Source organism: Talpa europaea (assembly GCF_964194135.1).
Source record: "Talpa europaea genome assembly, chromosome: 7".
NCBI lineage: Eukaryota > Metazoa > Chordata > Mammalia > Eulipotyphla > Talpidae > Talpa > Talpa europaea.
Window position 1 is genome coordinate 109,290,619 of NC_140074.1, and position 15,116 is coordinate 109,305,734.

The 15,116-nt window shown below is 37.4% G+C and overlaps 1 protein-coding gene across 1 annotated transcript in view; it reads right to left on the bottom strand.

Annotated features, from left to right (window-relative positions):
- Positions 1-14,814, bottom strand: part of GDPD1 (glycerophosphodiester phosphodiesterase domain containing 1) — a gene marked incomplete at its 5' end in the record, with an annotated part of 33,921 nt that extends 19,107 nt beyond the window's left edge. The window contains 2 exons of the mRNA XM_084238398.1: positions 2,258-2,300; positions 14,673-14,814. Coding sequence (XP_084094524.1) covers positions 2,258-2,300; positions 14,673-14,814 — 185 coding nt within the window. The remainder of the gene's footprint in view (positions 1-2,257; positions 2,301-14,672) is intronic.
- Between the last annotated feature and the right edge of the window lie 302 nt (positions 14,815-15,116).

Consider the following 15,116-nt stretch of genomic DNA (forward strand, 5'->3'; position numbering starts at 1 on the left):
GGAGCTTCCATAGGATCCAGCAATTCCACTCCTAGGTATTTACCCAAAGGACTCAGAAATATTAATCCAAAAGGGCACCTGGGCCTCCCCGGTGGCGCAGCGGTTGAGCGCTGGGTTGCGAAACTGCGCGCGGCCTCTGCGGCGCCGGTTCGATCCCCGGCTGCTCCCCGGCCACCGGAGGAGGGTCCCACATGGCGCGCAGACCTCTCCTGCCGCCCGCTGCTCCCCTCAGCAGTGTACTTCGGTCCTTCTGCCTGCTCTGCTCCCCGCTCTGGCTCTGGTGAATTCTCTCACCCTCCCGCGCTTCTGACTGTACCCAGTGCATGTATAAACAAAACAAACAAACAAACCAGCAAACAAATAAATAAAGCATGCCTCTATAAAAAAAAAAAATAAATAAATAAAAAAACCCAAAAAACAAAAGGGCACCTGCACCCCTATGCTTATAGCAGTACTATTTACAATAGCTAAGCTATGGAAACAACCCAAATGCCCAAAAATAGATGACTGGATCAAGAAGATGTGGTACATACACACAATGGAATATTACTCAGCAATCAAAAAAGATAAACTCATGCAATTTACAGCAACATGGATGGAGCTGGAAGGGATCATGCTCAGCAAAATAAGCCAGAAAGAAAATGAAAAATAGCAGATGGTCTCACTCATAGCAGGAATTCAGAAAACCTAAATAAGGGACCAGGAAAAAACCTAATTATAAAAAATCAAAATCAACAAGCATCTATAAACCAGAGACACATTTATGGGGGGGTGGGGAGGAGGGAGTAGAATCAAAACAAAGGGAGTGGGAATTGTATGGGGACTATAACCAAGATGAAAATGCATACATTGTGCAAAAATGAAAAATGATATAAAATATGTATAAAATAAATAAGTAAAATTAATTTAAAAAATTGAAATTCCAATTCCATGCAGAGGTCTTTAAAAAAATTATTTATTTTACAAATGAACGATCCTTAGAAATAGCTTAGTCTACAACTCAATATTTTAATTTCATAAATATGGGTGGCTGGTAAAACTTTATAAAATAATATACTTCAAACATAAAGAATGCTAAAATCACTCAAAGTTATGAGTATCTCAGACCAAGTCACATATATCATTCCAGAAAATAAATATTTGATAATAGATAGTAGTGTGTCTGTGGAGATTGTATACATAAAATTTTCACGTGTGTATATAGGTGCATTACATATATATGTATATATGTCTGTTGTGTATAGTGATAGCTAGCTAGCTAGCTAATCTAAGTGGAGAAGATAAATAATTTTATTTAAAGTATTCTGTTTCATTTTTTGTGATAGGAGTAAAGATTTTGCTTTTGAGATTACAGTCATAAAGCATTATATTACAGAAGAGGTAGAGTAAACAAGGATATATACAGGATAGGATTTAGATAAACTTAGAATATGGAGAAGCAGTATCTTTGAACATGATTATAGGAAAAATAATCTCTAAGGAATCCTTGTATGATGAGAAGTAGAACAAAAATTTAAGCCAAATTCTCCTGATTTTTCAGCCCCACTTACATATATAAAGATGACTCAGAAATTATACAAGAAAATATTTTTTCTTACTAAAAATGGAAAGGTAATGTCTTTCATGGGATTTAACTTTTCACATTCCCTGTCTTATTTTTCAGAGAAAAGGAGACCTCATTACCACAGACTGATGATAATCATTTAAAACAAGGAACAGGGTATCAATCAGCTTTCATTCCCATCTTTCCTGCTGCTTCTCTATGAGATGTTCTAAAAGATAGCTATATCTAACATAAATAATCTACAAATAGTACAACATTTATTTATTTTTAAAAATAAAATCAACACTTATGAGGCATCAAAGAAGAAAGACCGGATTATAAATTCAGGCCTGTACAAGTATTACTGGGAGACATAAAATCTCATTCATAAACAACAGCCAATATAACAGTTGTTTCATTTTCTCTTTCTCTCCAGGACTAATTAGCATTACACACAGTATGTTCCTTGTTACAAATGTCTTTTCAGCTTTGGAACTATAGTATCTTTTGATTATCCAAAACTGATGCAGGTTTTCACTTATGCAGAGCCAAACACTCTTAGCAACACTTCAGATTAACTAAATAAAAAAGTGATTTTAATAAAATAGAAACAACATTCACAAATAGATGCTACATGTATACTATCTTCACTTTGTGAGTCATCATCACTTTGAAGATTAACTGTAAGAAAAAAATACCTCTTTATATACTTACTGCTGAAAGGCTGCCATCGTATTCTCCAAATTTTCTCCAGCTCCTGTGAAAACATTAAACTTCATTTACTTAGCTATTTAACATTTTATTTTCCAGAAATTCATTTTAATAAGACACATCTAGTGAAAGTTCATATTTATGTTATGTAGACATTCCAAGTGCTTTAAAGAGTGTACTTTGTTTTGTAGCATAGTTATACTAGGAAAAATGAAAAAATCGAAACATAGCCACAGGAATGCAGGAAGTTCAGAAGATAAATAAGACTTTTAAGCTATAATATTTGCTTGTCAGAGGAAGACTGAAAACAGTGTGATACAAATATACCTCCTCCTTGTGGAGAACTATAGGTGTTTTGGTGGAGGGAGGGCTACCGTGACTACACCTGGAGGGGAGAGGGGATCCTATATTGTCAAAACATCATCAAGGATGTAAAACAAATGGTATTTCAACAACAACAAAAAAATTTAAAAATAAATAAACCTCCTCAGATATAGTTAAACCATCTTTCCTCTGTATCCCCACAGTCTAATACATCTCCCTACTAAGTAAGGTATGTCTCACATTATAGCATAAATTATGTACCTGTCTCTCTTCTCCCTTCCCCATGAATTACTTAAAAGAAGTAACTGTGTTTTAATCACTGTGACTGAAGGCAATATAGTGTAGTGGTTGATAAAGGGACTCAGGAGTTAGGATCTCTGCTTTCAAATCTACTTGATACTAGTGTGCCTTGGGAAACTTACCTATCCTCTCTGGCTGTGCTTCCTTATTTATAAGAATGAAAATGATTGTATCTACTAATAGATTATTAATTATTGGCATAATTAAATAAATTACATGTCAAGTGCCAGGTCATCCATTTAAAAAATGAGTTTTTCACTTTAAAAAAAAAGATTTATTTATGTATCCAAGAACTGCGGTGTAGGCCAGATGTGTGGGGGGGTGAGAGGATTCACCAGAGACAGAGTGGGGAGCAGAACAGGCAGACGGACTGAAGACACTGTTGAGGGAAGCAGCGGGTGAGACAGGAGAGGTCCGCTGCACCATGTGTTTATCTCCCTGGCCAGGGATCGAGCTTTTGTTGCAGTGGCTGGTGATAGCTTGACAGCACTGTGTCTTTAACCCCTGCACCACTAGGGAGGCCCAGTTTTTTACTTTTTAATATCTCTGAAGTTAGGGTGCATTTTATAATGGATAGTGTATATTAGTTTAATTGGCAAGATTTTCTCTTAGCTGTACATTAAAATTTGCATTTTATAACTAATGACATCAGATTCAATGAAATAGTATAGGGGATATTCAGTAAGAGATCATTGCTGTTATTATTGCCATTATCACAGTAACTGGTGCTTGGTGAATGTTCATTAACTGAAGCAAAGAATAATACTGCAGTTAAAAAAAAAACACAGAAAAAAAATCTATCTAATATATACTAGGTAAATCAGCATTACTTTAAAATTAAAAGATTTCTGGATCACTGAATAATTATTGGACTGTACAGAAAAAAGGCTTAAGCAACACTTTTCCAAATATTTTGAGGAAAAGCCCATTTTTTCCTCAACAAATTGAGGAAATTCAAGTTTAGGGTACTGTTTGAGTATTAACATTAGAATATTTTCTCAATAATACCATCTAAACGTATGTGTGAAAGAATTAAAATTTTCTTCTATTATATAATTAGCGCCTCCCTGGTGGCACAGGTGTTAAAGACACAGTGCTATCAAGTTATTGCCAGCCACTGAGGGACAAATTCTTTCCCCACTGGCCAGGGAGCTAACCCACATGGCGCAGCAGAAATCTCCTGTCTCATTCGCTGCTACCCTCAGCAGTGTATTTCAGGTAATCCACCTGTTCTCCACACTCTATCTCTGGTGAATCCTCTCAACCCCCTCTACCCTCCACAACTTTGGACTACATCCCAGATCTTATATGCATAAATAAATAAAATCAATCTTTAGGGCCTCCCTGGTGGCGCAAGGGGTTAAGACGCAACCTATGAAGCTGTCTGCAGCCACTGCAGCATGAGTTCGATCCCTGGCTGGCCAGGGAGCAACCCACATGGTGCAGCAGACCTCTCCTGACTCGTCCGCTGCTCCCCTCAGCAGTGTACTTCGGTCAATCTGCCTGTTCTGTTCCCCATTCTATCTCTGGTGAATCCTCTCACCCCCCATACCTCTGGCCTGTACCCCAGCTCTTGTATGCATAAATAAATAAATCTTTAAAATAATTTTTTAAAAAATCAATCTTTAATAAATAAATAAAAGTACACAGAAGCCAGTTTGAAGGAGCTCCCACTGACCAAATCTGAGACAATGTTTGCATCAAAATAATGATAGCAACAGATTTCAAGCCATTGAATCAAAGTAGGGGATTCTGAAATCATTTAACAAATGAACTGAAAATGTGATAAGGAATGGAGTATTTACGTAGTTTCTAAGTGCTGCTCTACAAAAATAGTATTTACAAAGAGAAAAAAAAAATAACTCCACAGTGGGAAAATCTGGCAGACACACCTTAACCAAATGATCAAAGTCAACATCAATAGTTCCTTCAGATTGATTTTCAATTTCTTTGCTTTTTGGCCCAACAAGTCAATAGATTACCTTAAAAAACCAAATTAATAGCAGTTAAGTCCAGATGGTCAGCATACAAATGATTTCTAATATGCATTCTTTTAACCTTACAAACCCTCTACAAAGAATAAACATTACTTTTAAAATAGAGGAGATCAATAAAATTAAAATAAAGTAAAATGGGGGGAAGGGGAACAAAGTCTTAAGCACATGTTGTATGCCTGAAACATTCTCATTTTCCCAATCTTTCTTAACTATGAAAAGCTATCAGCCTCATAGTGGAGGATACACGTTTTTCCAAAATCTTCATTTGTTTAAATTAAATCAAGTCTAATCATCAACACTGCCAAAATAACAGCTAAATCATTTTTCTCCAAATGACAGAATAAATTTATTAATTATCAAGAACATATCTGCTGAATACTCAAGTCTGAATAGTTTGCCAGTGAGTTTTTTAAGTAAAAAAGGTGTTCTGCAAGGGGTCAGGGAAGAAAAAAAAAAGACAAAGTAGCAGGCAAACTATCTGAGACATATAGCAGGGGAGTGGGCAGAGAGAGGGGTCAAAACAGGGGAGGGAAGAGCACAAGAGACTGTGATTGACAGTTCACAGGTGATTTGGTGGTGGGACTTTTCTAGGGATTACACCTGAAGGGAAAAAATGAAACATTGTACAAAAATGAATAATGATGTTAAAAAAATAAGTCAATAATTAAAAAAAATAAGGTGTTCTGTGGGGAAAATAAAAGGCTAATTCAGCTCACAACTCAAAAACATATATGCTTTTTCTTGGGGCTCCCCAGTGGTGCAGCAGGTTGAGCACAGTGCTGTGAAGCTGTCTGCAGCCTCTAGCATGGGTTCGATTCCTGGCTGGCCAGGGAGATTCCCACATGGCGTGGCAGACCTCTCCTGTCGTGCCCGCTGCTCCCCTAAGCAGAGTATTTCGGTCCTCTGCCTGTTCTGCTCCCCACTCTGTCTCTGGTGAATCCTCTCACCCTCCTGCACCTCTGGCCTGTACCCCAGCTCTTGTATAAAAATAAATAAAATCTTTTAAAAATATATATATGCTTTTTCTTAAGATAACCACATATAATTTGGTATGAAGCGAAAGTATTGTATTTCCAATTTTTCACAAATACTAATTTATATGTACTCAAAGACTGAAATTTACTAAAATTACTACTACATGAAAGATATTCATAAGTGAATTATCTTTTTATGAACTGAGTGGGTGATGGTGAAGAATAAATACAAGGCCTACTAGTATATCTCCTACTATTGCTTTCATTTGTGATTTCATTAAAGTGACTGCAGTTTTATCCACTATTGCTTTGCACGCATCAGTGCAAATGTGAACAAAGTGAAAAAGTTATATATAATGTCTTATGGAAATCGTTTTGTCCTTGCAGACAACCAGGAGTCCACAGACCACATTTTAAAAACCAATGTCTTAATCAAAGATAATAAAAGTCAGAGGCATATTTATCTCTGGGGATGGAAGAGGATAGACAGGGAAGGGAATTTTATGGGATTTTAGAAAAAGTCTATATTTTGATTTGATTGGTGGCTACTTGGGTGCAAACATGTATTTTTTAAAAATTAAGCTACTACATGCGAGCTAGCCCTAATTTTTTAAAAAGCCTTCAATTTTTTTAATCTTACAATTTTTTATCCTGATATATTTAACTATATCCTAACAAGGCTTTTTGAAAGCAAATATTTAGGAAAATATCTACTTCCCACGACGGGTATGCATCTAGTAAAGGAAAATTCCATTCTAGTCCCTAATAAGGGAAAAGAACAGAAGGAAGACTTTTAACCCTTCTTTGTTACCTCATCTCCTCATTCCATGGGAGCAAAAGTGACTCAGGACAAAGAGTTGTTTGTCCATCTGTGACTCAATCCTTCACTCCTCTTAATCTGAAGTGGCCCAATCTCAGAAGAAACAAAATTTCTGCTTATCTGTAAAGTCTGCCAGGCAGGCCCAGAAGGAAGAGGCCTCCAGCTCTAGTATTAAGTTCAATCTGGAGAGAAAATTATGGAGTCCATAATGGAGTCACTCTATTAATGACAAAGTTAACTGCATATTTCTAAACTGCTTCCAAACTGGGAAAGGAAAAGAAAGTAGTGTTATTAGCCTTCTCAAATTCTAAACGCAAGGACTTTGTTATATACATCTTTAAGAAGAATAATCTACAAAATAGTGTTCAATAAATATTTTGGACATTTTTATATAAATTTGTATATAAATATTCAAAATATATTTTGAATAAATTGTGCTTGAACCGATGATATCTGAAATTTGTTTCAAAATAATCTGAGTGAGTATGGGCAGGGATACAGAAGAAACCAGACTGGGTATGAGTTAAAAATTAGGGACCAGGAAAATGAATAACTATAAGAAAGTGAAAATCAAAATCAACAAAAAACTATGAACCAGAGACACTTTTAGGGGGGCGGGAGCGGGAGGGGAGGGATTGGGGTCAGAATGGGGGGGCTGCAATTGTATGGGGAATATAACAATAAAATTTATAAAAAAAAAAAAATTGGGTGTTGGAACAAAGAAAATAATCCTGTCAAAAAATGGGCAGAAGAGCTAAAAAGAAACTTCTCTGAAGAGGAAATGCAAATGGCCAACAGGCATATGAAAAAATGTTCAACATCACTTGTAATCAGGGAAATGCAAATCAAAACTACCATGAGATACCATCTTACACCAGTGAGAATGGCACATATTAAAAAAACTAGCAACAACAAGTGTTGGCGAGGGTGTGGAGAAAAAGGAACTCTTCTGCACTGTTGGTGGGAGTGCAAACTGGTCCAACCACTATGGAGAGCTGTGTGGAGATTTCTGGACCTACTAAACATAGAGCTTCCATATGATCCAGCAATTCCACTCCTAGGTATTTACCCAAAGGACACAGAAACATCAATTCCAAAGAACACCTGCACCCCTATGTTTATAGCAGCACTATTTACAATAGCTAAGCTTTGGAAACAGCCCAAATGCCCAAAAATAGATGACTGGATCAAGAAGATGTGGTACATATATACCATGGAATATTACTCAGCATTCAAAAAAGATAAACACATGCAATTTGCAGCAACATGGATGGCGCTGGAAGGGATCATGCTCAGCGAAATAAGCCAAAAAGAAAAAGAAAAATACCGGATGGTCTCACTTATAGCAGGAATCTAGAAAACTTAAATAAGGGACCAGAAAAATGAGTAACTATAAGAAAGCGAAAATCAAAATCAACAAAAAACTATGAACCAGAGACACTTTTTCGGGGGTGAGGGGCGGGAGGGGAGGGATTGGGGTCAGCATGGGGGGGTTGCAATTGTATGGGGAATATAAAAATAAAATTTATTATTAAAAAAAAATTGGGTGTTGGGTTCAAGGAGTCTTACTACTTTTGTTTATGTTTGTAATGTGTGTATATTTGAACAAATTCAAAACACACTTATTGTTTCATCTTTTGATTTGGAGTAAAGGCATTAGGAAAAAGATGGGATAGAGATTCAATACTCTGAGATAAATTTCCCTACAGTTAATATTTACACTGTCTGCCTGCTTATCTTTTATGTCTGCTTCCCATATTAATTTTAATTGTAATGAATTAAAACGTAATTAACTTAAGGATGCAAATATTATTATTTAAAATCTTGATCTACTGTATAAGTTTATGAAATTAGTTAGCCAGTAATAAATAAAATATTGAAAAGGTTGTCAAGATATTTATACTTAACAGACGGTGCTTAACACTTTATATATTATTTGATTAAAATCTCGCCAACCGGGCCTCCCCTGGTGGCGCAGCGGTTGAGCACTGGGCTGTGAAGCTGCCCGCAGCCTCTGCAACAGGCCAGTTCGATCCCCGCCCCCAGCGGGGTCCCACATGGCGCACAGACCTCTCTTGCTGTGCCCGCTGCTCCCCTCAGCAGTGCATTTCGTCAGTCTGCCTGTTCTGCTCCTGGCTCTGGCTCTGGTGAATTCTCTCACCCTCCCGCATTTCTGACTATACCCAGTGCCTGTATAAATAAATAAATAAATCTTCAAAAAAAAAAAAAAAATCCCAACAACCATGATAAACAATACTATCCCCAGAAAAAAAGAAATGGGTGAAGTTACACAGCCAACGTGGAGAATGGCAATTCAAGTAAAAGCGTATGATTTCAGATCTCACGCTTCACTCATAACTAAGCTGCCATTTACATAACACTGTTATTTCAGTTTTACAGGTAAGTTACTCATAACAGTCCTTACTTCCACAGTCTGCTAATTGCCTGTAGAGCTGAAGCTAAATTCCACGGTGATAATATCCACAAATTACTTGTTAGATTCATATGGTGAAAGCCTGGAGTGTAACTAAGGGACTAATTAAGACGTACACTAGTCCCTCTCCAAGGACTTATTTGGTACTAGCTCTTCTTTCATGAAACAGTGTGAATTTCTTTCCTTTCCAATTATCATCACATCATTCATAAAAGCACACTTGCCGCTAATTTTTCTTTTCCTTCAACAAGCGGCTTATATACTGCCTGACTTTGCTAATAACCATTCTACATTGAAATGGAAGTTTAATTTTTAATTAGTTATCAAGTTAATTATGAAATGTGGAAGAGAACAAGTATCACAGATTTTACAAGCTGCCCTAATATGATTTGTTCACAATTTCTCTACATTCCTCCTGCCCATCTCTTTACAAGTTCACATTTTTTATTTCTTTGAGAAAAGCTTCTTTGAAAATTCCCAATCCACTTTATAGAATCACCATATACTTTCTAATTTTTCCTTATATTTTATCTTTTCCTCTCTTATATAGTGTTTCATAGCTACTTGTTGATTAATTTCTTTTCCCCCCAATTATGTTTATTGTGATTGGTAAATTTCTGTTAGGACAGGAAAAGTAAAGGAAACATATGCCTTTTTTGTATGTTTAAATCTTTAAATTCTGTAAACAAAAGGAGTATCTGTTGTTTCCTCTTTAAGTGTTAAAATCAAATGTGCTATATACCAATAAACATTGTAGACTTGTTTAGTAATGCTCCCAACTACCTCTATCATTATCATCTGTATATACATGATATATGTGTGCATATGATGGGTGATGTTTATAAAACCTATGACAACATGTGTCAACCACAAAAGAACAACCCTCTAGATTAAATATTTCCTGACATTGCAAAACACAGCTTAGTACAAATAAAACATATCCTAGCATATGAAGATAATTTATCTCAACTCAAAATAAGTTATTCAGTAAATCAAGCAGCAAAGAAATTTCCTTCTTCATTTCTAAATTCATTTGTTCACTTAACATTTACAGTGCACTTCAGAAACAGTATTTATGATTTACGTAAGAGCATAAAGAGCTCATAAGGAGTAGAGGGGAGTATTCCTAAATATGGGTTCCCTGGAGCACTGCAACATTGTTTCTATATTTCAAGCATAAGAAAAACTAATAAAATTTATATTTTCAGATATAGAAAAAATTAAATACATCAATAGCATAGAAGTACAAAAGAATTATATTCAAACTGTACATAGATATACAGGCAGTGTTTACTGACTACTACATGCATTCTCTCTTCAGTGATAAATGTTTTTTGTTATGTATCTTGTCACAATCTCAAAATTTGTTGATAACAATATTTAATTTTCCTAAATTAAAAATAAGTATACTTTTATTTGCTTTATTAAGCAGAAAAATATTACTAAATGATAAATGACTCCACTGCTAATTAGATGTCAGTAGGAATGGGCTAAAAACAAAAACTAAAAAGAAAAAAATTTTTTAAAGAAAAAACATTTTTAAAAAGGAGTGAGCCAGTTGACAAAAATGTTACTGACAAGGAAGAATTCCCTAAAAATAGGAATGAGGGAACAAAAGCTTAAGGGAAAGAATCAGCACTGTGATGGAACATATTTCTGACTGCAACTGCAAATACTTCTTCCAGTGGCACTATCAGACTCAGACTGATGCCTGAGTTTCCTCCTTGAACAACAAACTAAAGTTTAAGATCCTGAAGCAGCCAGAGTCCAAGCACACCCCTTACCTTCAAAGTTATTACTTGATGATCCACCTGTGGTAGGATGCCCAGATTATGACAGCACTCTGCCTTGAGGCCAATGGAATAGAGTAGGTGGAAAGGTGGGGACTTGATTGGTTGGTAATACTGTATTTTAATTCTTTGGCCACTTGACCATAATAAATGGACCTCTTTTTAAAGTCTATTGTTTAATTCAATGACTCACAGAGATAAGGGTATATTAAAATAAGTCACTTCTCTGTTAGTAAATGACTAGCTAACTCAGTGAGGATATAAAATAAATGTATAAAAAGTATGACTTCAAATGTATGAAAATACATACACAAAGGATATGCTTAAAATGTTAACAGAATTTGGTTAGAAAATTTTAGAAGCTATTTTTTCTTTTTTTCATTTATGTATTTTCCACATATTCTATGGTGGACATGACATGAATTATTCAATTCAAATATACATAATATTAATAAAATTCATAATGTCATATAGAAATGTTAAAAATGGCCTTTTGAGGAGTAAGCCCACCTTATGCTTACATTTTCAAAATTTTAATGAACATTTTGCTTTTTACTAAGATTGATTGTCCATGAAAGTGGAAAGTACTCTGTAATGTTTCAAAAATTAAATGCTGTAGACTTGTTCTGTCTTACTTCTGCTTGAGGTAAGAGTACTGCTTGAGAGTACTGCTTGCTCTCTAACCCAAAGGTACATCTTTAGTACTACAGCTGTTTTATCAATATGTTGTAATTATAAAAATTGTTCTTTGGTCAAATTAATTTAGGAAATACAAGGCAAGTATCTAGTGTGCAGTAGACAATTAACAGATAACAAATTATAATTTTAATTACATATTAGGATTTGTTCTAGAGGGTAGAGACATAAGTACTAATAAAACCTGAAACCTGCCTTTGAGGAACTCAGTCTAGTAAGGGAAGCCTATGTATTAACATATCCTATCATAATGCAATACAATGTATGCTTTAGAGAGGCAGAACAAAACAAGTCCACAGCATGTAATTTTTGAAACATTACAGAGTACTTTCCACTTTCATGGACAATCAATCTTAGTAAAAAGCAGAAGTGTTCATTAAAATTTTGAAAATGTAAGCATAAGGTGGTCTCACTCCTCAAAAACTCAGTTAACACAAATGTAAAACACATAAAAGTAGTTCCCTGTATCCATGCTTACATCTCTAAACACTTTTACAATTTTCAAAGTGCTTTTTATATACCTAATCATCATAACCCAAAGAGAAGCAAAGCAAACAGTCCCCAATTTACAGTAAAGGAAAATAAGACTTATTCCCAAGCGGAATTCCTGATAATCCAGAACCTGACTCAGGTGATAATTCTTTTATAGAAGACATAAAATAGCACACTTTAAAAGTTTCAATTTATATACCAATCCTGGTATAATTACCTTATACATATATAATGATCAATGTTTCAATTTTGGAATGGTTATTTATCTGGTTTGTATGAATTTTAGGAATTTGTAGTCAAGGGAACGTAGAATTAGTCCAACATTTAGCAACAGGCTAACAGAGAAACTGATTGCTATTATCAGGGTCCAAGGTGAAAATAAAAAGCAAGTAAGGAAGTCACTCCTTTTTAGTCTATTATTTTCCAGAAATTTAGTCTCTTTTTTTTTTTTTTAAGATATATTTATATAAGAACTGGGGTACAGGTCAGAGGGTACAAGTCAGGGTGAGAGAATTCACCAGAGAGAGCGGGGAGCAGAACAGGTAGATGGACCCAAGACACTGCTGAGGGGAGCAGCGGGCGAGGCAGGAGAGGTCTGTCACACCATGTGGGTATCTCCCTAGCTGGCTGGGACTCAAACCCGCGCTGCAGAGGCTGTAGACAGCTTCACAGTGCAGTGCTCAACCCGCTGCACCACCGGGGAGGCCCCAGAAATTTAGCCTTTTGACTTACAAAGTATTTTTCAGTAAATATCTTCACTATCACTCAGGATTCAACTGTATTATCTGGTGACATACTCAACAAAAGCACTAATAACATAGGGACTTTCTACAGCACTTTAGGACCATTGTAGAGATAAACAGATTTTGGGCCTGCAAGATTCTCAAGAAAGGTTCAATTACATTGTTGAATATACAAACAGTGAAGCCACATTTACAAATAAAGTGGAAATATTTATCTAATGAGTGAAAACAGAACAAATGAAATGACTTAATATCTAGAGAAAATATTTTTACAGAATTTCCATAGTGAATGAGAATTGGAGATGTAGCTTATCCTGGCTTTAATACCGGCAGTGTTGATCTAGTGCACATTTTTTTGCTGTTGTTCTCTCTCTTTTTTTTCCTTTCTAAAAAGTGTTTAATTTCTTACCTCTATGGAATACTGGTAAGGGTGTCACAAAATTTCGAAGATTAACATGTATTTCTTCTAAAATAAAATTTATGGCAACAACTTAAGTACTGAAAGTTGGGTTTTGGCTTTGACACCTTAGTAATCAGATGTCATTCTATAGTTCAATTATGTGTCTCTTAAAATACAGATAAACTAAATAAGCAATAACATGGCCTTTGGCTGGTGATCCCTTAAAACCTTTGTTGCTTTTCCCTAGTGGGAGACTGACAGAACTACTGATGTCAGCCTTTAAAATTACATTTAGCTGATAAAATTATGTACAGAAGAATGAAAATCTATTTCTGTGATATTTCAAATGTTATTCCTGGCCAATTATTATTAGAAAAGGAGTTATGATACTAAATCAAGTTTAGACTGAAAACCTAGAATTCACCTGAAATTTCAAGTATTAGACTGCACGTTCCAAGCAATTTTAACCTAGTTTACCATTCATCTCTGAAGAACCGTTAACATTGATTGAAATAACAGCATTTTATAACATTCTATCATCATGTTTGAAATAAAACAGACACTAAGAGGCTAAGGTTTGGCCTGCTTTCTGGGAAATAAGAGGGTGAATTATCTAGGCTCCAGCAAGTCACTTTTCCAAAATAGAGGTATTTTTCTTGAAACAAATACTCTCCTGTCATAAACTAAATCAATTTTTGTCTTTGGAAATCCCTATGTCATAGCTAAGTCCAGGGTGGGGCTAAAAAACAGGTGCAAGGTTTGCATGCCTGGGAAGACGTTCCAGTTTCTGTCCCAATTCAGCCTAAACTCTTAATCGTGACCTTGGGAAATGTCCCCGGCTCTGGGACTCAGTTTCCCTTTCTTCTTAATTATCGGTGCTGTAAGAGTGGGGGGTAGGGGCTGAGGGCTAGTTGGGGGGGGGCGTCCCCCAGAGACTGCAGGCTGCAGCAAGCTCCAGGTTCACGCATCTCCTCAGCCCTGGAAGCTCCTCGCTCCGGATCTCCCCACAAGCTCAGCCACTGACCCGCCCCCAGCAGTCAGTTCCCGGTTCCCTGGCGAAGGACCCCCGGCTCTGCACCGCCAACTCCCCTTGGGTCTCGCTGACAAGAATGCGATCATCCCTCCACCTGTCCAGAAACGCTCCCTCTACCCTTCGTTCTTACCCGGCTCCTTCCTACCTGAGAGAACCCCTGACACAGCTGCATTCGAGAGGCCCCCACCCTTGTCTCCGTCTCCAGACCCCTCTCCTTTCCCCCTGGAGACCTCCCTTCACATCGCCTTCACCTCCCGGGGAGCCTCTATTCACACACCCCCATTCTTCCTTCAACTCTCACGTATTTCCACCCGCCTGCCTTTTGCGGAGCTGCAAGGATCCTCAGCTCCAGTCCGGAAAAATTTTTAAAAAGCCTCCCCCACCTCCGCCATTGGGCTCTGAGGACCCCCCTCACCTCCGCGGTGAGATATGTGTTTACAGAGGAATCGCTGCTTCTTTCTCTGGTGCAACAAGGTCGGGTATTTGAGCAACAAGAACGAAGTCACCAAGTACCCTCCAAGGGTGGAGAGAAGGTAGAGAGCCGCGGCGGACGACATCTCAGCCGCCGAGTGGGAAATCTCCCCCCTCCCGGCCTGCTGAACGCCGCTGTGGCGGCAGCAACGGCTGCGGCGGCTGCTGCTCGAGGTCTGCTCGCCCTCAGCCGGCGGCCGCGGTGCAGCGCACTTGTGCGCGCCGGCCCAGCACGCAGGCGCGCGGCCCGGGGCGCCTGAGCAACAAAGGGCTCCGGTGCGCAGGCGCGCTCGGGCTGCTGGGGAGAGGTCGCGTGGGGCGCGTTTGTCACCTAGCTTTGTGGTCAGAACCGCAGCGCTTCAAAGAGCCTCCGAAGGGCGGCGAACGC